Below are 21,941 nucleotides of genomic sequence, written 5' to 3'. Positions count from 1 at the left end.
AATGACAAAACTGGAAATCCAAATAAAGTCTTTTAAAAAATATACATATATATTTACTTAATTCAGAGAGGAAGGGAGTGGGAGAGAGAGATAGAAACATCTATGATGAGAGAGAATCATTGATTGGCTGCCTCCTTCATGCCCCCCACTGGGGATTGAGTCTGAAACCTGGTGCCCTGACCCAGAATTGAACCTTGACCTTTTGCTCATAGGTCAATGCTCAACTGCTGCGCCACACCGGCCAGGCCAAACAAAGTCTTGTGGTCCCTACCCCGTTACCTCTATAGTGGATAAGTCAATTGAATTAGTTGGACTTTAGTTTCCTGACAGGTAAATCAGGGAGGGTGAGCTAAGTGATTTATACCACATAATCTACCTTTGTGTTTTGAACTGGTGTTGCTGCATTATCGGAAAATTTCCTGACTGTATTCAGTCATCACCTTTATTCATTACCTTTCTTCCTATCTAGACTGAAAAATTTAGGCTGACTAGTTCCAACAGTTTTCTGTAAACAACATCAGGGAAGTCACAAACACTTGTGTGGTGGCTTCTTTATACTTTTTTTTTTGTATTCCTCATAGTGTCCAATGATATCAAAATCTTAGAATCTCATAAAATAATTTATTCATGCAAAATATATACAATGAGATAATTTTAAAATTATATAGTAAAAGAAGTCTCACACAAAAATATGACTATAATTATACAAACTTGATTTTATTTTGACTTTTTGCAATGAAATGCTTTGGTGTATATATATGTATGTACACAAAATTCGTGCATGGGGGGGTGTCCCTCAGCCCGACATGTGAGAGAGTATATATATATATATATGAGGCCCGATGCACGAAATTCATGCAAGAGTAGACCTTTCTTTCTCCTGCGACTGGCACCGGCGTCCCTCTGGCACCCAGGACCCAGGCTTCCCTCACAGCCCCGGCTTCATCTGGTAGGTCATCTGGTCTAATTAGCATATTATGCTTTTATTATTATAAATATCTTTATTAAACATATATAGTTAAGAAATCTATACTAATAAAAGGGTAATGTGCTAATTAGACTGGATAGACCGGATGTCTTCTGGATGTCCTTCCGGACGTCCTTCAGGACAAAGCCACGGTGGCGATTAGGGGCAATCAGGTTGGCAGGGGGGAGCAGTTAGGGATATCAGGCAGGCAGGCAGAGGCGGTTAGGAGCAATCAGGCAGGCAGGCAGAGGTGGTCAGGGGTGATCAGGCAGGCAGGCAGAGGTGGTCAGGGGTGATCAGGCAGGCAGGCAGAGGCGGTTAGGGGCAGTAAGTCAGGCAGGCAGAGGCAGTTAGAAGCAATCAGGCAGGCAGGGGAGCAGTTAGGGACATCAGGCAGGCAGGTAGAGTGGTTAGGAGCCAGTGGTCCTGGATTGCGAGAAGGATGTCCGGTAGTTGGACATTCCCCAAGGGGTCCTGGATTGGAGAGGGTGCAGGCCGGGCTGAGGGACCCCCCCACCATGCACGAATTTTGTGCACTGGGCCTCTAGTTTAAAAATAATTCTGAAGATAATAGAGTAATTGAAATTTTAGATACAATGAAATGATTAGAATTGCCATTTAGGATGATTACTCTAAAGGTTGTGTATTGAGTAGATAGAATGTGAGAGATATTAAAATGAGAAATATAGGAAGTTATAAAAATAAGCTTGGTGAAGTATAATTGGGCTTGAGTTACAGAGTTCCCACTTCAAGGCAGTATAAGGAAGATAGAACATAAGACAATAGATTACACTGATAAATGTACACAGACACACACACACTACTGTATTTTAAGAAGTCACTGAAATATTTTAATGAATTTAAAGTGACTAGTTTAGTTAATAACAGCAATCTAGACAATCCAGAAAACCTGGATATTTAATAAGGTTATTTTGAACCTGTCTTATGAAATGCTAGTGATTACAATTTAGTTTAAAGACATTGAGTTATCTGGAAAATTGCCTAATTTTCATTTCATTTGCATAGGCTCTCAAACTACATTGTAAATGTCATTTTTGGAGGGAGTATACATGTGAATTTATCTCTGAGTGAGAGGGAGGGAGATGAGAAGAGGGAAGGTAGAAGAGTTTTCATCTGAGTGCATTGGGATTTTCTTCTAAGTTTTAGCAAAGTTTTTTTCTACTTTCACGCATCTGACCAAATGGTTACTGCTTTGAATGAGTTTAGAAAAGTCTTTCATTTCATTTACATTCAGATAGAATTAATAATTGTTCTGTGTGTGATAGATGAAGGAAGAGAAATTAAACATTAAAAAAAGAGGGGGATAAATAAGCTTCTTCTGAAACATGGGAAATTTCCAGGCAGTGACTAGATTGCCAGCTACTTGAGTGATGTGTTCTGTGTAGAAACTCAGTGTATCCTAACATGACATGATAAACTTGTTACTCACAGGCTGGGTTGACCAGTGTTTCAGCCACTCCAAGTAAAACGTACTGAAGAACCAGGTGGAAACAGGGCATGGAGGAAACAGCGAGGATTTTGCCTGAACGAAGCTGCTCCACTGGAGGGAAGCGTTTCCTGTGTATTTCAAAGAAGCCAGCTACCATCACAGACAATGCAGCAGAAAGCTGTCCAGCCACTGAAGGAGAGGAATGCAAAAGAAAAAAATATTAAAGAAAGAGCCCGTGTACTAGTAAGTGGCCATAGCATTTCTCACACATTAACTCTGGGGAATATTTCCTCAACATTTTTTTTTTCTCCTGAAAACATTCAGGTGCCGGCTAACTGTGCTGTCTGACTGTCCGTTGCTGAGGCTCCAGTAGGCTGTGGCTGCATTGCCTCCCTATTTCCTGACTTACTGGTCATATGGCCTCAGGAAAGTTATTTAACCTCATTATCACTTTCTTCAGCTCTAAGATAGGGTTAATGATGATTACTTATAGGGAGGCTATGAGATTTATTTATTTATTAAACTAGAGGCCCAGTGAACAAAATTTGTGCACGGGTAGGGTCCCTAGGCCTGGCCGGCGATCAGGGTTAATCTGGGCCTTCTGGCTGCCAGCTGGGGCCTTCCTTCATTCTGCACCACCCTCCTGGTCCCCTGGTGGTCAGCGCATGTCATAGTGGTGATCGAACTACCGGTCTCCCGGTCAAACTCCCGAGGGGACAACTTGCATATTAGCCATATATATATATATATATATATATATATTCTATTTATTGATTTTTAGAGAGAGAGGAAGGGGGAGGGAGGGAGGGAGAGGAAGAGAGAGAGAGAGAGAGAGAGAGAGAGAGAGAGAGAGAGAGAGAGAGAGATTTGTTGTTCCATTTATTTATGCATCCATTGTTTGTTTCTTGTATGTACTCTGACTGGGGATGGAACTGGGAACCTTGGTGTATTGGGATGATGCTCTAACCAACTCAGCAACTGGGCTATTTAAATAAGATAATAGATAATGTACTGGTATTATTATAATAGTTCCTGGTAGCAATTAGTAGCAATTATTATTAAAGCTAAAGCAATAGTTTTAAACTTTTATCCTCAGGTAAGAGATGTCACTTTTGATAGCTATTTTAGCTATATAGAAATAAAAAGTGATTTGGGGTGCATTTAAAATAAAATGATCTCATAACTTTTTAAGAGTTATTTTTAAAATGGTTTTGAAATAATCTGTAAGCATTATCAGTCTTCAGTTTTCTGATATTTCTCTAATCTGCAGAGAAAGTAAAGCAGCTATTAGAGAATTAAAGACTAGAAACTTCTGATTAGGGAAAAAATATTAAAGGTGAATTAACTAGGTAAAGTGTATAAATGGAAACAGTTTTCTCTTTTACTTTTAAGGAATTGTCTAGGAAATTTTGATTGAAAATGAGTAGAGATTTTGTTATAGTTTTGTTACAGTTTATGTCTATTGCAACCATTCCATTTCTCAATTTATCATTCATATAACTGGACTTAATCCCATTATTAAAGCATAGGCAAAATTTAGCTCAATAGAATTTCGTTTAAATTTAGAGATAGTCACATCTTGCTAACTTGCATAAAATTTCAGATAAGACAAAATTCTCAATTCAGAAAAATCAACCCTAGTGTTTGTTTTGCTTGATAGAGAAACTGGTAGGTAATTTTTTTTTATTATGTCTCAGCATTTAAATGTATCAATAATAGTCTGTTCTTTACTGAGTTCCCAAGCAATAGAAGGCATAAAAAAGGGAGGAAATATGAATAAGTTAGAAAATTTGAGGGATTATTTATTTATTATTATTTTAAATTGTTTCATAAAGGCCCATTCATAATGAAGTAGAGATTTTGGTTTTGTAAATAGCTCATATAAAAAACATGAATTTCAATATGATCTACCTTTAAGCCCAACTTCATCACATAATTGCATTTTTCTAGATTACTTGGCACATTACAGACTCATCAGAAAGAGAGCTAATAGGTCAATTCAATTTAATATTTGCTCTGTTGTTGCTATATGCAAGGCATTACATTAGGTACAGTTGGGGGATATAAGATGAGCAATATCTATTTTCAGTCATTGCAGACTTTTGTTCTGTTAGGGAATATAAGAGGAAGAAGTCATTTCTACATGGAAAAGTGAGAGGAATCATTTTATGCTTTAAAGGAAGAAGAGTTTCAATAGGAAGAGGTGAAGGCAGCACAAATCGCACAAGCAAAAGTTGTGAATATCAAATTTTCAAAATAGTGAGAAACTCAAGTTGTTGGGAATCAGAGGAGAACATAATTTAGGGTCAGATCATAAGAGGCATTTAATATACTTTTTAGGAATTTTGAAATTACTTTGATGATGGAATCATTGAAGATATTAGACACAAGTGAAAAGATTAAAATTGTCATTTGAAATTATTACTCTAAAGGCCATGTGCTGGTTGATAGGATGGGAAAGATACTGGAGTTTGAAAGATAGTTAGGATGTTAAAAATAATCTTGGTAAAGTACAATGGGGGCTTGAATTACAATCAGGACATTTACTTCCAGAAAATATAGAGAGTACAAACACAAGATTCCACTGATAAAACCATAGCATCTGAAGCAAGGAACAAGGAAGCAGCAGATATCAATGTTGACTATAAGTCCAGGTGTTTGGGAAGATGGAAGTGACAACAATACAAATAAGACCCACAGTAGACATGGAGAAAATGAATTTGGTTTAAAGTTGAGTTAGAGCTACAAAAGGGTAATCTAGAGAGCAGTGCTCAGAAAACAATTGAAAATGTGAATCATAGGTCAGAAGATTGGTTGAGTCAAGAGAGAAAGATAAATGAATCATCTACATAAAGTTGGAATTTAGGGTCAGGTGAAGCTGAAAAATGATTGAGGAAGGAGAGAAAAGAACACCTAAGCAATGCCTTAAAAAATATTTGCATTTAGCCCGACTGTGCTTAGTGGTTAGTGTTGACTTATAAACCAGGAGGTCACTGTTCAATACCCAGTCAGGACACATTCCTAGATGTGGGCTTGATCTCCACTGGGGGGCATGCAGGAGGCAGCCAATCAATGATTATCTCTCATCATTGATGTTTTCTCTCTCTCTCCCTTCCTTTCTGAAAGTAATAAAAATATATTTTAAAAAATATTTGCATGTGGCGGCAAGAAAAAAAAAGAAGTAAAATTACAGATAGAGAATGTCTAAGGGAAGGTTTCAAAGAGGAGTATACACAAATGGATCTTTTCCCCTACTTTTTCTCCTTCACTCTTCTGCATCACCTCCTCCAGTACCTTTAGGTACTCAAGGCAGAAATCTGGGGTTCCCTTTCTTTTGCCCTATCTTCAAATATATTATTAAATTTTCTAGATTTTATTTCCAAAATTTATTGTAAATTAACTTGCTTCTCTCCATAGCTATTGCCATCATTCTAATCCGAATCATATTTTTTAAACAATACTATCTGCAACAACATATTAAATTCTGGTCTTCCTGTTTCCACTCTTGCCCATCTACAACCTGTTACACACCTAACAGTCAGGGTGATCTTATGTAAATACAAATTCAATATTACTCTTCTGCTTAAATTTTTCCTAAGGGTTTCCATACAGTTAGGATGAAATCCAAAATCCTTAACATGACCTGTATGATCTTGCCAGCTCTTTTTACTTTACTCTAATTACTTGCTACTTTCTCTTCTCTGCTACTGTTCCTGGTACCTAATCCTTCACCATGGCACAATAACATGACATTTAGAGCATCATAGAGAGAAGAGGGCTCCAGTTAGGAAAAGAGGTCATAAACACAGGAATGAGCATCAGAAGGGCATTGGGCTCCTCAAGTTCCTGGATGACATTAGAGCAATAATTTTAAAATTCCGAAGAAAAATGACTTTCAACCTAGAATTCTATGTACCCCAATTAATTAAGTGCAAGGATGAAAAGAAGACTTTTCAATCATACAAGTTCTTGGAAAATATACTTCCTGTGTACTCTTCCTTAGGAAGTTGCTAAAATATCCTATCTAATAAGGTGAGAATATGCTAATTGACCCTCACTCCACCACAAAGATTGTGGGGCCCACAGCCAATAAGGAGAGAATATGCTAATTGACTGCCCTGCCCTCAAAGATGGCAGCGCCCACAGCCACATGATGGCGGCACCCAGTCCCCTCAGCCCCCCAGCCGCCCAAGGCCGGCCCAAGGCACAGGCAAGCCTCAGATGGCGGCTGCCCAGCTGCCCAGGGCTGCCTGAGGCTCAGGTAACTAGGGCCGGCTGAGGCTTGCACTGCTGGCAGTGGCAGCAGCAGAGGTGTGATGGGGGCATCACCTTCCCCTGATCGCCCGGTCGCCTCCCACCCCTGAGGGCTCCCAGACTGTGAGAGAGGGCAGGCTGGGCTGAGGGAACCCCCTCCTCCAGTGCATGAATTTTTATGCACCAGGCCTCTAGTAAATTATAATAGAGAAGGAGGGGTAAATTAGAGATCTAATAGGAGAGCATCATACACCTGATTAGAGGGCTGTAGTTGAGACAGAGAACACCATGCAGAGAACAAAGGCATGGGAGTCTGCAAGAAGATCTCCAGAGAAAAAGGAGCCTTGGGACATTACCCTATTTGTGTTAGCACTGGGGAAAAGCTAGTGATGGTATGATACAACTGGTGAAGCAGTTTGAACATTTAAGGAAAACAATTTTTAAATAAATAAAAAATGAAAACTCAGATACTTTTTAAGTACAGAAAATAAAATTTTATATGAGAAAAGCAAATCACATTCTTTGGTTTTGCCATAAGTTATATGTATATAACTAATTACTGACTTAAATAAAAATATACTTATAATTATATTATTTCTTAACTTAGACAAACAACACCTAAATATTTAAAAATGATTTGCTAACAGCAACTATGGGTGGTGGAGAAAGCTGGGGCTGGAGACTGTTACTTCTTGTTAGAAAGCTTTCAGCATTATTTGTTTTCTAAGCTACCATGTTTCCCTCAATCTAAGATGTATCCAACTAACAGAAGAAACATGTTTTTATATATCAGTGAGGGGGAAAAATGCTGCCAATCCATTATAATATGTAACCCAATATTACAGGTGATTTTATACATATGTATGCTTCTTTGGACCCAATTGTATTCCCTCAAAATTCATATGTTGAAATGCTGATCTCCAAGGTGACTTTGGAGATGGGTCCTTTAAAGAGATAATTAAGGTTAAATGAGGTCACAGGAATGGGGCCCAACTTTAGTATGACTGGTATCCTTAAAAGAATAAGAAAAGACACAAGGTCTGTGCATGCACAGAGGAAAGGCCACATGAAGAACACAATAAGAAGGTGGCCACCTGCAAGTCAAGGAAGAGAGGCCTCCCTCAGGGAAAAGCAAACCTGCCTATACCTTGATCTTGGACTTTTACCATCCAGAATTGTGAGAAATACATTTCTGTTGTTTAAGCCACCTAATTTATGGTATCTTATTATGGCAGCCCTAGAAGACTACCGTATTTTCCGGTGTATAAGATGACTGGGCGTATAGAAGATTTTCCTGGGTTAAAAAGTCGTCTTATACGCTGGAAAATACGGTAATACAGGTATGTTTTGGTATTACATAAAAATTAAGTTGCTCAAATTACAACAAATCATATTGTCCATGATAATCATATGAACTTTGAAGAAAGCATTGAGCTGCTTAGCAATAACTTTTCAAACTTTCTTTGCTTTTTTATTTTAGAATTTGAATTCTATGAGAATCTGCTATAATACCCCTTATTCTAACTAATTTAGGGTAATCTAGATAAAAAACATCATGTCTAGCCTGAGTGGCGTGGCTCAGTGGTTGAGTGTTGACCTATGAACCAGGAGGTCATGGTTTGATTCCTGGTTAGGGCACATGCCTGGGTTGAGGGCTTGATCTCAGCCAATCAATGTTTTTTCTCATCATTGATGTTTCTGTCTTCTCTCCCTCTCCCCTCCTCTCTGAAATCAATAAAATATATTTAAAAACAAAAACAAACATCATGTGTACTTACCCCTCTCCCCCACTTTTTTTTTGTTTTGTTATCACATGTTCTATGTAGCATTAGAAGCAATAGTTTAGACAAGAGATCAGCTATTATTTGCTGTAAAAGGCCAGTAATAAACATTTTAGTTTCTGTGGGACAAAGGCAAATTTTAAAGCTATGTAGATACTTACGTGACAAGAAATAGAATACATTTCTACATTTTTAAAAAATGGAATTCAAAATAATTCTTTTAGGGAGTGATGTAATTTTATTTAATTGGTGCTCAAAGTTATTTTTTCTTATTGTCAAATCAATTGCAATTGTTCATCTGTTAAAACAATTCTTAGCTTGCAGGCAGTACAAAAGCAAGTGGTGGGCCAGATTTGGCCCATGAGTGCAGAGGTTAAGTCATCAGCTTTTGCTGCCTACTCCTGAATTTTAGCTCCGACCTCATGAGAAATTGTGGCATTTTTACCTGGGTCATGGCTGCCTTTACATGGGTATGAAATGTGAGAGAACAATCTTTTGGCTTCTCTCTACTGTCTTTGATACAAAGGATAGTCCCTGACCAGTAGCATAAGGATCACCTGGGAGCTTGTTAGCTATGCAGACTTTCAAGCTGCACCCGAGGAGGACTGAATCAGATCTGCATTTAAACAAAATCCCTAGGAGATTCCTATACACATTACAGTCTGAGAAGTACTACTCCAGCATGGAGCACTCTGAGAACTGATCTAGCAAAATCCAATGAAAGATAGTTCTCCAGACAATTTCAAGTGAAGCACAAATATTTAACTTATTTATCCAGACGTTTTCAGGCAAAGCATATTTTACCTGAAGGATCTAGATAACTACATTTGCTTTTTATTTGCTACTGCACTCTGGTGCCAGTGAAAAATGACTTTTTTTGAAATTCAAAACAAAGTTTGATTCCAACCTAAATTTAATCCACTCCATTTTTATTCTTAACTTCTATGAGATCATAACTCGTCCAAAGCAGAGTGCAGTTTATCAGAATGTACACATTTTAAACCTCTAGCGGGCCTGTATTTACAAGATAAAGCACATGGTTCCAAAGGAGATATTATACTCAGATAAATAATGTATATTTTAATATTGGCTACGTGATTGTAGACAAATCCATAAGAGTATTGAAGCTCTTAAAGTTTATTCTATTACCCCACCATGTAATAATTTGTCAAATTAGACCACAATGAAATAAAAGAAAGTCAGAATTTATTCAAACATTAAGGTTGCACTTACCATTTTGTTCTGAAGCAAAATCCCACACTGAAAAATAGAAATGTTAAGATTCTTCAGTTATTGGCTAAATTTACTCACTGAGAAAACTATGGGTGTTTTATGGGTAGTCTGATGCATGAGTCTCTGATACGTAACATAACTGTAAGTGTGAAATTCTATTGAGTTCTTGAGAAATTGTCCTTAGATCCATGATTTTGGCAAGTTCCCAGAATGGGAAATTTGCTCATCTGAAAACATACTGGTAATCCAAAAACTACTCTCATAGAGACACCTTTGTGGAAGACATTTCTCACCGTTAGGTTGGCATGTATTTTTTACTTTTGTTGTTTCTCCGATTAGTGATGTATTTCTTTGTTTGAATTAAGCTATCTGTGTTCTGTCTTTTGTTTCTCTTTAGATTACTGGAACTCATTTCAGGAGATTCAACTGCAGTTTGTGTTTTAATTTCTGAGAAAGGAACCGGTAACTCATTAGATACATACATGCACCTATAAAGCCATTAATTATTGCCTCAGATGGTATACTAGATGGTCTACTTCACCTCAAATATAATTCCAATCTTGCTGTCAACTTTAAAAATAAGAACATTAATATGTTTTTATTAAGCAAATGAGTTATTCAGACTAGATATTTACACATTCCTTTTTTTTTAGTGTTCACAAATTTCCTTCTATCAGATATTTGCAATGGGTATACACTATGGTATTTCTGGGGAAAAACGATCAGTTCTGAAATTATAGTAGAGGAAAAGTAGTTTTGGCGAAGTAATCCTATTTTTGGTGAAGGTGATTGGATCCCTGACTCGATTTTTAATTTATCAAGCACCTTGGTTCCAACCAAACCTCCCCCCACAAGATTTTGTAACTCAACCAATTATTAGAACTGGTAGAAGTTACCGTTATGTAAAAACCGACCAACACCTTGGCTCTGCCTACATCATACAGACTTTGAGTTAGAATTTAAATTTTCAAGTTTTTATTTTAAAGAGGAAGGTCTGGCAGATATTTCAATGTACTTCATCCACATTTCAATCTAAATGTCATTTAAAAGCCAAGATAATTGCTACCCACTGTGCTGTACACTTCTGCTTTTTGTAAGGCTTAATAACAATCTTAATTAGGCTAATTTTAGTCAGATTAATACTTGTGTGTGTCAGCACTAACTACTAAATGCCACATACTGCAGGATTTTAATTAATGCTAAACAAAGGAAATACTCATGATGCAAACATTTTTGAACTAAAAAAGGCTAAATGAAGTATGTCCAATTAACATACAGATAAATCACAATGATATCACTGGTTCTAAATTTTTGGCAAATTACGGTTGACTTTTAAATAGATAAATCCCCTTGTATGTAATGTTAGGAAAAATAGTCTTGATGAAACACTCTGAGCATATCAAGCCTTTGTCTTTCACAGTTCTGGAAGTTTTGGAGATTTTTTTAAATAGTTAGTACTGTGATATCCTTCTTGATTTCTTTAAGTGATAAACTCATGAATGTCATATATTGAGTCAGAAACCCCTCTTTCATTGCATTGCTTATAAGATAGACTTTACAAAGGTAAGTTTATTTTTTTCCTTATTAAATTTTTAGTTTGACCAACTGACTGAGATTTCCCCATTCCTCACTCTTGTCCTGGGCTGTGATTATCCACATCAAACACTAGGCATTGGCATTGTCTGCACCATCTGCCTTATTACACATGACAGTCCTGGGAAGAGAATGACTGAATGTGGAAGGGAATGGGGGTCTAACGAGTAACTTTCCTTTGTGGTAACAAAATAATTTTTTCATTCACTTAAGAGCCTTATTTGAAAATAACAGTAAGGATGCAAAATTAACACTGATAATTTAACTTGTATAACCTAACAGCTATGCATAACTAGGAATTGGAATAATAATAATAATAATAATAATAATAATAATAATAATAATGATGATGATGATGATGAGGCAATGGCTTGAGAATTAGAATAAGTGAATTCAAATGACACATTATCTTTGAGATCCTTGACCTATCACATGCTGGTTTATCATGAGTTTAAGTGGGATCCATATATGAAAGTGTCTAGTTTCAAATTAAGAACTAATAAATATTTGTTTATTCATAATTTATACACATATATCACTCACATTTTTAAGGTACTTGACTTCAAACTGACAAGAAATTTTAATATTAGAATAATTCAGTTACGTAAATTATGATCATAAAGTGCCATAGGTTTGTGCTTATTTGTCCTGATGAAGCATCAGCTTTTATAATCATAATCATAAGCAGAATATGGAAAACTTAAACACCTGGTTTAAAGACAAATATCATCATACTTTTTTATATTCCCATAGCAAAATATTATGCAAAGAAATGAATAAGCATGTAAGTGAACAAATGAATGAAGTCCGGTTCAGAAACAACAGAATTCAGTATTCTGTACTTAGTGGAACTTGGCTCAGGTTTTTCAAATGAGTCGAGTTATTTCTTTTTACTGCCCAACAACTCTGTTACCAATCTTGAAGGGCAATGTTAATTCATTAACATCAAACAGTATATCAGGTAACTCTGTCAGATATCATATTCCCTCTATCTAGAAAAATATTCTATCTTTCTTTGAGAACAAACATGATTTCCACTATGTAAGACTGGAGAATTGTCCAAGAGAAAGTTGCTTATGTTTAAAGTGAATTTCAGATTTCTTATTCTCAGGAAGGATTTTTAATGTAGTTCTTTCAGCCATGTTGTGAAGCATATTTTTCCTAAAGTAGCCCAATTTAAGATATTCTTTTTTTGTTTTTGTTTATTTTTTATATCTTTATTGTTGAAAGTATTACATAGGTCCTCCTTTTCCCCCATTAACCACTTCCAGCCCGCTCAGTTCTCCCTCTCCCTCCAAACCGCCCCCCCCCCCGCCCCCAGGCCCTCACCACCCCATTGTCTATGTCCACGGGTTGTGCATATATGCATATAAGTTCATTGGTTGATCTCTTCCCAACTACCCTCCCCTCTTCCCTCTGAGGTTCAATAGTCTGTTCATGCTTCTATGATTCTGGGTCTATGTTTAATCATCAGTTTATTTGGTTCATTCAATTCCACATATGAGTGAGATCATGTGATACTTATTTTTCTCTGACTGGCTTATTTTGCTCAGCATAATACTCTTCTTTTGTAATTAAGCAAAATTAGAAGTTCAGACTGGATTTTCATGGTACTGTATAAGACTGCAAACGCTTTGCCATTTTGCAATATGCATTTACCTCCATGTTGTCCTGCATTCATTCTTTTTTAATAGCGTGCTTGCTGAGGGTATGTACAATATCTTACTTTTCTTTTGTATCTTCAAATAATGCTGGGCATTCACTAAATACAGGTTTGGGGATTTCTACATTGTCATACACACAAAAAACACTTTTTAAGATTTAAGGTTTGCCAAAACCTATTAATATTTATAGTTTGCCTATTCCTGTTACAACAGATAATGCCAGGGTTTGGCTTAGGAAATAATTCAGAAAAGGTTATGTACTAAAGGCTTCTATAACTGAAGACAACAAAATAAGATAAACTAAGGTGAGGTTAGTCACTTTGAGTTCTTTCCAAAAATATATCTACTCTGTGATGTGATCTGGAGTAATCTTGTTGGTATTGTTAAGTAACAGGAAGCACACTAAAATGTAACTTCTATAAACAGAGAACCAGCAAAAAATATAAAAATGGGTTACTAGAAGATTGCATAGTCTCCACAGATCTCTGAAAAGGAGGAATTAAGAATAAGAACAGATTAACAAAGAGAAAGGAGCCCTTAAAACTCCTGGCCCTAACTATTTCAAGGGAATTATTTCTCAAGTAGACAATAAGACATTAGATTACCATTATATGATATTTCTTAAGAGTTTCCACATCCCTTTGCTTTCTGTTTATGCCTACCAAACAATTGCAAATGATGACTCAATACTAGCTAACATTTGTAGCGTTTTCACAATGTGTCAGGACTGTGTTCCAGGCACTGATGTCATCCTGAGTGATTTCAAAAGTCTTACAGAATAGAGGGTTTATCTAGGGTGTGCCCCTCATTGCCAATAATAAGTGAATCAGAAGACAAAAAAGGTTAGGTGGCTTTTCAAAGTCACCCAGTAACAGACAGAGCAAGGGCTGAGATCCAGATCTCTGATTCTTAGATTGATCCTGGTTTTACTGTACCAGGACCTGTCTTCTTGCCCATGTCAGTGCCCAGGGAACACAGCGAGGGAGAAGAGAGTGTGATCAGAATGGGCTTCAGGATCTTCTCTCCTATTTCAATCAGAAAAAAATATGTCTTATGGTCCACTGATTGTGTCCTAAGTATAACATCCCAAATGTTTTTTTAATCCTTTTATGAGGGTATTTTTCCATTGATTTTTAGAGAGAGTGGAAGAGAGAGGGAAAGACAGAAAGAAATACTGATGTAAGAGAAACACATTGATTGATTGATTGCCTTCTGCATGAGTCCCGATCAGGGCCCAGGCTGGGGAGGAACCTGCAACCGAGGTAAGTGCCCTTGACCGAAATCAAACCCAGGACCCTTCAGTCCACAGGCTGACACTCTATCCACTGAGCCAAACCAGCTAGGGTGTCCTAAATGTTTTTTTTTTTACTTAAAAAAACACAAGTAGAGTTTTAATGTTCTTAAGCATCATAACGCAACAAAATGGTAATTATATGAGGCAAAGGATGTGTTAACTAACCCTACTGTGGGTAAACATTTTGAAATATGTGTACCAAATCATCACATCATACACCTTAGACTTACACAATATTATATGTCAGTTATATCTCAATAAAGCCAGAAAAAATGTTGATGTTGGAAAATTATTGCTATATACCTTACTATTTGAAAAAGTACTATACTGAAGCTGTGAATTAATGTACTAATATTTCATAAATTTTGCTACTGGTTCAGAAGTTAACTCTTTAGGTTCATTACTTAAGTTAATTTTTAAGAACATACTCAACATTGACTTAGGAGTGAGGACTACTTTACTTGAAGAAGGATAGGCCATTTGGTGGTACTGGAAGTTTTACCATGTCTTTCTATCAGGTGTGTCTACTGAGAAGGCATAAAAGAATGAGAGGAAAATGGGGCAGACACTGATGTCTGCATAGAGATTACCTGCTATCACTCTCAAATTCACCTTCTACCCAATTTGTCAAAATCAGACTTTCCTTGTAGAGCGTATCTCCAGCTTAGATCTCAGCAGAGTGTATTTTTATTTTAAAAAGTTGCAAATAATTTACTTGTAAATTGTACTTACAAATGCATGCCAACAGAAATGGCCCATCTCTCTTAGAGGGAAATAGGCAGGTGCCGAAATATTCCATACAAGGAGCCAGAATTAATAGTGGCAGGATGCTGGTGACATTCATGATTGCAATTGGCAGAAGAAATCCATCCAAATTCAGGTTGGAATTCATGGTCTGCAGATAATATCCTGAAGGAATCTATAGTTGAGAGGGCAAAGGAGTCAAGCATTAACACAGTGGTTTAACTTTGGAGAAAGAATCCTGCAGCAGGTGCCTTGTCTGTGACAGATGATCTGAATGTTCCCTAGGTCTTCACGGTCCCAATTATGAGCCACCAAAGGGCAGTAAGAGCTCCGTGTAGTCTACTGACAATACTACTGATTCTTTATGAAGGAATCTTTTGTCATCTAGTCTATCTTCTTAATTTTCCTATGAAAAGTAAAAATGGCCCCACTTTTGTGTTTAGGATGATACAAGAAATCAAATAACTTCAGTTTTACATATAGCTTTTCTTTGAACAATAAAGCAAAAACCAGTAGAAAGTATTAAGTGTTTTGTTTTCACTCTGATGAGAAAAGCTTGGGGTTAGAATAGACCCTTTAATAGCAGTTTAGTAGAATGACCTTTTTCTCAAGAAGAAGGGCCCATGGTGAACCACATAACTTGTTAGAGGCTGTGTTTGTGGATTGGCCTCATTTCTAACATGAGCCAAGCAAAATGAGAAAAAGAAGACATACTTGTGGCTCTACTCTCCTTTAAAAATTTTTTAAATTCCTTTTTTATTTGGTTCTCTTAGTTATATATATCCTATATAATAAAGAGGTAATATGCAAATTGACTATCACATCCTCGCACAAAAATGGTCACCCCCATGTGGTCAAAGATGGCCTCCCCCATGTGGTCACAAGATGGCCACCACAAGATGGCTGGCAGGGGAGGGCAGTTAGGGGTGATCAGGCCAGCAGGGGAGGGCAGTTAGGGGCAACTAGGCCAGCAGGGGAGGGCAGTTGGGGGGGACCAGGCCTGCAGGGGAGGGCAGTTGGGGGGGACGAGGCCTGCAGGGGAGCGCAGTTGGGGGTGACCAGGAGGGCAGGGGAGGGCAGTTGGGGGTGACTGGGCCTGCAGGGGAGGGAAGTTAGGGGCAACTGGGCTGGCACAGGAGGGCAGTTGGCGGCGACCAGGCCTGCAGGGGAGGGCAGTTGGGGGGGGACCAGGCCAGCAGGGGAGGGCAATTGGGGGTGACCAGGCCAGAGGGGAGGGCAATTGGGGGCAATTGGGCTGGCAGGGGAGCAGTTAGGTGTTGATCAGGCTGGAAGGGGAGTGGTTAGGGTGTGATCAGGCTGGCAGGCAGAAGCAGTTAGGGTCAATCAGGCAGGCAAGCAGGTGACTGGTTGGGAGCCAGCAGTCCCAGATTGTGAGAGGGATGTCTGACTGCCAGTTTAGGTCCTGTGGGATTGGGCCTAAACTGGCAGTCAGACATCCCCTGAGGGGTCCCAGATTGGAGAGGGTGCAGGGTGGGCTGAGGGACACCCCCCTCCAGTGCATGAATTTCATGCACTGGGCCTCTAATATATATATTTCTCTTGGTGAGTTCCAGAACATTTCTTCCTTTCTTTGTTTCTTTTTTTAGTCCTCACCTGAGGATATTTTCCCATTGATTTTTGGAGAGAGTGCAAGGAACGGGGATGGAATAGGGAGAGACACATCGATTGGTTGCCTCCTGCACATGCCCCAACCAGGGCCGGTGATAGAGCTTGCAACAGAGATACCTTCCCTTGACCAGAATCAAACCCAGGACCCTTCAGTCCATAGGCCAACACTCTATCCACTGAGCCAAATGGGCTAGGGCTCTCCTCTCCTTTTAAATCAATATGTGGCACTAGAGAACCAGAAAGGGAACTACATGAAAAAGCAGTGGATAAGGGGAAAAAAAAGAAAGAAAGAAAGAAAAAAGAAATGCTCTGCCTCACTCCAAGTCCTCAAAGTTGAGTTAGAATGTCTTCATTTTTAAAATAACTCAAATACTAACTAAAACTCTAAGCCTAACTTGGAACCTCTCATATTCCAAACCTGTTGTTAGGCTATAACATCAGAACTAAAGCACATTGTCATGGAAAAGGGGGCCCCTCTACATTTTTCTAGTTTATGAGCTTTGTTGAAATAATCAAATCTTTATCATTATCATTAGGAGCAGAGAATTTCTTTAATTCTCAGTAGCACACAAAGCTACTAAGTGGCTTGGAGGAAAAGTCAATACGAGTCTTGCTCTTGAGGAGTGGATTCTCCAATTTTTCTTAATAGTGTGGGAACTACCTCAAGATTCCTGTCTCTCCACCATCCAGGGAGGGCAGCCTTGCTCAAACATCCAGAAGATAACTTCCCATTTGAAACCTTCACTAGCTTTTTCTCTATCATTAATTGTGCAATTTGAGAGGGTATAGAATCAGTCATAAGTCAGTACAGCTGTTAACCCACCAATTGTACAATGAGCCTATTACTATGTAGGAATGGACCACATTTTCAATGAGATTTTTTTTTTATATATAAAATATGTCCTGGTGATAATTTATTTATTTATTTTAAAAAATATTTTATATTGATGTTTTACAGAGAGGAGGGGAGAGGGATAGAGAGTTAGAAACATCAATGAGAAAGAAACATCGATCAGCCGCCTCTTGCACACCCCCTACTGGGGATGTGCCCGCAACCAAGGTACATGCCCTTGACCGGAACCGAACCTGGGACCCTTCAGTCTTCAGGCTGTTGCTCTATCCACTGAGCCAAACCAGTTAGGGCTGTCCTGGTGATAATTTATCTTCCAATCTTTAATTTGACCCATGGGGTTGTAAACAAGGATTGTTTTGCTTGGGTACAGATAGCAAAGGTGAAGGGAACATTAGCTAGTTCAATAAACTTATTAGGCACATATTGCTCAATCAGAGGGAAATGAATGATGTATATATTTTTTAAAACGTGCTGGCAGCAGAACCACTATAAGACTGAAAGGCTCCCAGCACAACCTGGAAGTTTCTGTTACTGATTTCAAGTGAGAATTATTGTTAATAGGAATAAAGTTATTATCAGCATGAATCACAGACATAGAAACCTGTTAACTTAATAATGTGGCAAATGTACTATTAATCTTTAGTGAAGCAATATTAATATATTGCCTAATCTAAGAAAAGGCTCCAGTGTCTTAAAAGCTTGAAATCATTTTGCTTCTGCCTCAAGTTCTGAAATCATCCCCTTTTAAAATTTTAAATACTTTTACTTCAGACAAGCCTCCAAGTATTCAGAAATAATTGCTATCAATAGAGATTTATTTTCACCTTTGAATGGCCAAGGAATGTCAAATGGCAACATTATTGGCCTTCATATCAACATATTTTTTAATGTATGTCTTGGAACTGAAGGTTAATAATGGCTACTAAATTTAAAATGTGAAATTCTATGATGTTTTATTCTTGGTTCTTTGATGATCTTTATACTGGTGATTATTTCTTCTGGAAGCAAAAATCTAATTCCAGCCTATCCCAATGGAAGTTTGCTTTGCGTCTCTTGAGTACTTTCTAACTATTTTCTTTGAAGTTTCTGACAAACATTACTGTATATAATGTGGAACCTATATAGTCTGTATTTTTAACCCAGCTGCAAGAAAGGCATTGTGGGTAATAGCAGAGTGTGGGAGTTGATATCAGCTCTGTGTTGGAATGGGCGCTATGCCACATACTAGTATGGTGACCTCGAGCAAGTTACAAGTCATTTAATGTCTCTTGAGCCTCAGATTTAGGATGACAGTATGAGCTATGTAGGCTTGCTGTGGGGATTAAATTAGATACTGTGAAGTCATCTTTAAGAAGCTATGACACATAGGTTGTCAATAAGTATTCATTTTGGTTCTTTGCAATAAAATGGGCCCCTAGATTTGGTGAGATGCTTACAAATTAGTTTATCAGAATTTATTGTAATTTGTGTCAAATTAAAAAATATATGACATTTTTCAGAGAAGGCTCAGTCAAAAGAAATATCAGGTGTCACTACATTATGAAGATAAAGAATCAGTAATTTGTGTTACTTGTATAGAAAAGTCAAGGCCAGCTATAAATCACTTAGTGATTTTGTGCTCATTAATTTTTTTCATTCTAAATTGTTTTAATGCTATTGATTATCATATATATGGATAATATTATTGGTTTTTTGTGCCAACTACTATTGTGGAGTCAGGAGGAAGTTTGAATCTACTCAGTCAGCCTGGCTTTCATGCGTGTTTAGAGTAAGGGTCACCAAACGTGTCTGTAAAGGATCAGATAGAAATTATATCCACATACGGATTCGATTTCAATTACTCAATTGTGCTGTTTTTATAAGTAGAACACAGTATAACAAACAAACAAGAATGGCTGTGTTCCAAGAATGGCTGTGTCCCTCCAAAATCAATTTTTCTGAGCCTCAGTTTCCTTTTCAACAAATGAAGTGGTTGAGTAAGTTAATCTCTAAATTTCTTCTCAGCTCTATGATATATCAATACAACTCACTCAGTAGCCATCTAAATTCCAAGTTGGGAGTTAGCAACAAAGACAGTCCCAAATTTCTTCAAGGATTTTTGTAATCATTTGATATATGAGACTATATTAAGAAATCATAATATTTCTTCACAAGTGTGTTAACCTTTGAGCATTATTACATCAAAAATTGTTTAAATAGCATACATTTATAAAAGATACTTTGGATTTAGTGTTTTTCCTCTGATTGCTCCACAGCATAGGGACTGACTAATTCATCAGGTACTGCGAGTGGGTAGGGAGAGAATCACTTGCTTATTAGTACTTACACTTAAGAGTACAGTGGGGGTGGTACTCAAATCAGTCAATTTAGCTACTTGTTGTAGCAGTTTTTAAAGGCTTAATGAGGGAGGAAGGCAAAACCTTTGGCTAAAGGGAGGTTGGGTAATTGCTCATAGGGCTCATATTTTTATTTGCTGCTCTTATGCACTCTGAAGTATTGTCTGCACCTACCACCAGATGATTATAGTTCTATGGTAGAAACATAACAAGATTCTCCTCAGGTATGCCTCTACCTGCCCCCACTTAGCTCTTGAAATTAGAGCCTGTAATAATTAGAAGCATTTACAGTTTAACTGCCTGATGAAATGTATGGGAAATGTTTGCTGGGATGAAAACAAGTGTTTATTTGTTAATATGCCATTATTTTATTGTTCTTGTGGGTAGTACTAATTACCCTTCCTTACCTGCATAATGCACATTTTGTAAAGAAGCTGAAAAATGATGAGAGGGAGAAGGTTGAGGAAACATTTTGTCTCTTCCACGTGGAGCTCACTGTAGCTGCCACCATTCTTTTCCTTAGCATGTTCTAACCAGCTCGTCAAATTTCCACGAAGATGGCAATATCGCAGACAGCATGTTTTCAGTGCATTAACAAACACCCCAAAGGTTGTCAGGAGGGAGCAACCTGCACATAATTGGAGACAGTATGTATTAGTAAAGGAATTGTTCTTTCATTTCCCAAGATGTCAATCAGAAAGATGACAATTGTATGGATGAAGGACAGTAAAGTGATTGAGAAGGCTTTAGCACCCAAGGGGTTGAATTCAAAGAAACAAGCTCTGACAAGGGTTCTGGCATTTTGGTGACCGGCCCAAGGTGGTACTTGACAGCTGATGTAAAACATGAAAAAGGTAAGATCAATGGGAACATATTGAAAAGGGGAAGAAAGGAGAACAAAAAAACACCAAAGTAAAATTTTTAGAATCTCTCAGAAGTCTCTAACTCATTAATGGATAAGACAACCTGAACTTTCTTTTACAGTCTTAACACAAAGAACTGGTACAATTTTTTAATACAAAGTGTTATATAAATAATCTTCACATTACTTGTCATGTAGAAGGTGGTTTCTTATTTTGACATGGAGATGAAGGGAAATGTGTTCTCTGCTTTGACTTTATCCTTAAATTTCAGACATAAGGTTAAACTTTGAACTCTTCAGATGACTTTATTACATGTTGATAGTGTCACTAAAAGTTCAGATTGGATTAGTGGGTTTTTGACTTTTCCAGTAGTTTCCTCTGAGTTTATATGTCTGTCGCTTTAGTAGTAGAAGCATTGTAATGCTTTAGATGTTTGCAGTCCCTTACTGCTAATGATTTGCAACAGCATTGTTGCTTCTTTTATGATTCATATTCCACCTTTTCTTTGACTCTCTTAGGATTTCTTGATACAGGACAGATAAAAGACCACTGCTATTCAGTTGTGTTATGATGATCATTACAATTTTTTTACAGAACCCCTTTGACCAGATATATCCTTCCACAAATTACATTAGACACCAAACCTTAGTTTCAGGGTAAATGGTAAAGTAGATGTGAAAATGTCTGAGTTTCTCCAAAGAAGGCTGCTATAAAAACTCAAAGTAGAGTGTGGTTGTCATTTTGATTATGTTCAAGTTTCCTAGAATAAAATTCTCGATGAAATGCATTCTAACCAAGTTCATTTAAATACCATAGAGTTTTGAATTTTATATTTGAATAAAGAATATTAATATTTCTTTTTATGGTTAGAATGATTATATTGATTTGACCTGGTCTTTTCTTTCAGAGTTGTAATAGATCTATTATGTCAGCCTTTGATTAATTGTGGAAGCTGGGGCCTGGTAATTGAATATGGAGCCTTTTACCTCTTAGTCACTGAATCAAATCCAGTCCAAATTATTAGTGACCAAGAATTATTACAGCAGTGGCTCTTTGGTGGCCTCTGTGAAGTGTGTTGAGAGGTCAAGTGGAAGTATGTTGGGTAATTGCTGATGCGAGATGGGCTCATATGTGCAGTCACTATTATCTCTTTTTAGTCACTATTTCCAGACACAAATAAAAGGCCCAGGGACTGAGAAGGTCAAAGGGACAGAAGCACCTATAAGTGGCCAAGGTTTGTATCTCTTAGGAAAAAAGTAATAGGGATATCTCTTTATTAC

At 37.5% G+C, this 21,941-nt stretch overlaps 1 protein-coding gene across 1 annotated transcript in view; it reads right to left on the bottom strand.

Annotated features, from left to right (window-relative positions):
* SLC15A5 (solute carrier family 15 member 5) overlaps window positions 1-21,941 on the bottom strand; it is a 77,661-nt gene that overhangs the window by 26,038 nt on the left and 29,682 nt on the right. Inside the window, exons 4-6 of the mRNA XM_008140455.3 lie at window positions 20,206-20,426; window positions 14,969-15,155; window positions 2,418-2,606 (exon numbers count right to left, since the gene is read on the bottom strand). Coding sequence (XP_008138677.2) covers window positions 2,418-2,606; window positions 14,969-15,155; window positions 20,206-20,426 — 597 coding nt within the window. The remainder of the gene's footprint in view (window positions 1-2,417; window positions 2,607-14,968; window positions 15,156-20,205; window positions 20,427-21,941) is intronic.

The sequence above is a fragment of the Eptesicus fuscus genome, chromosome 7 (assembly GCF_027574615.1).
Source record: "Eptesicus fuscus isolate TK198812 chromosome 7, DD_ASM_mEF_20220401, whole genome shotgun sequence".
Taxonomy (NCBI): Eukaryota; Metazoa; Chordata; class Mammalia; order Chiroptera; family Vespertilionidae; genus Eptesicus; species Eptesicus fuscus.
Note: the sequence above shows the minus strand (reverse complement) of the source record. Positions and strands in the feature narration are given on the sequence as shown.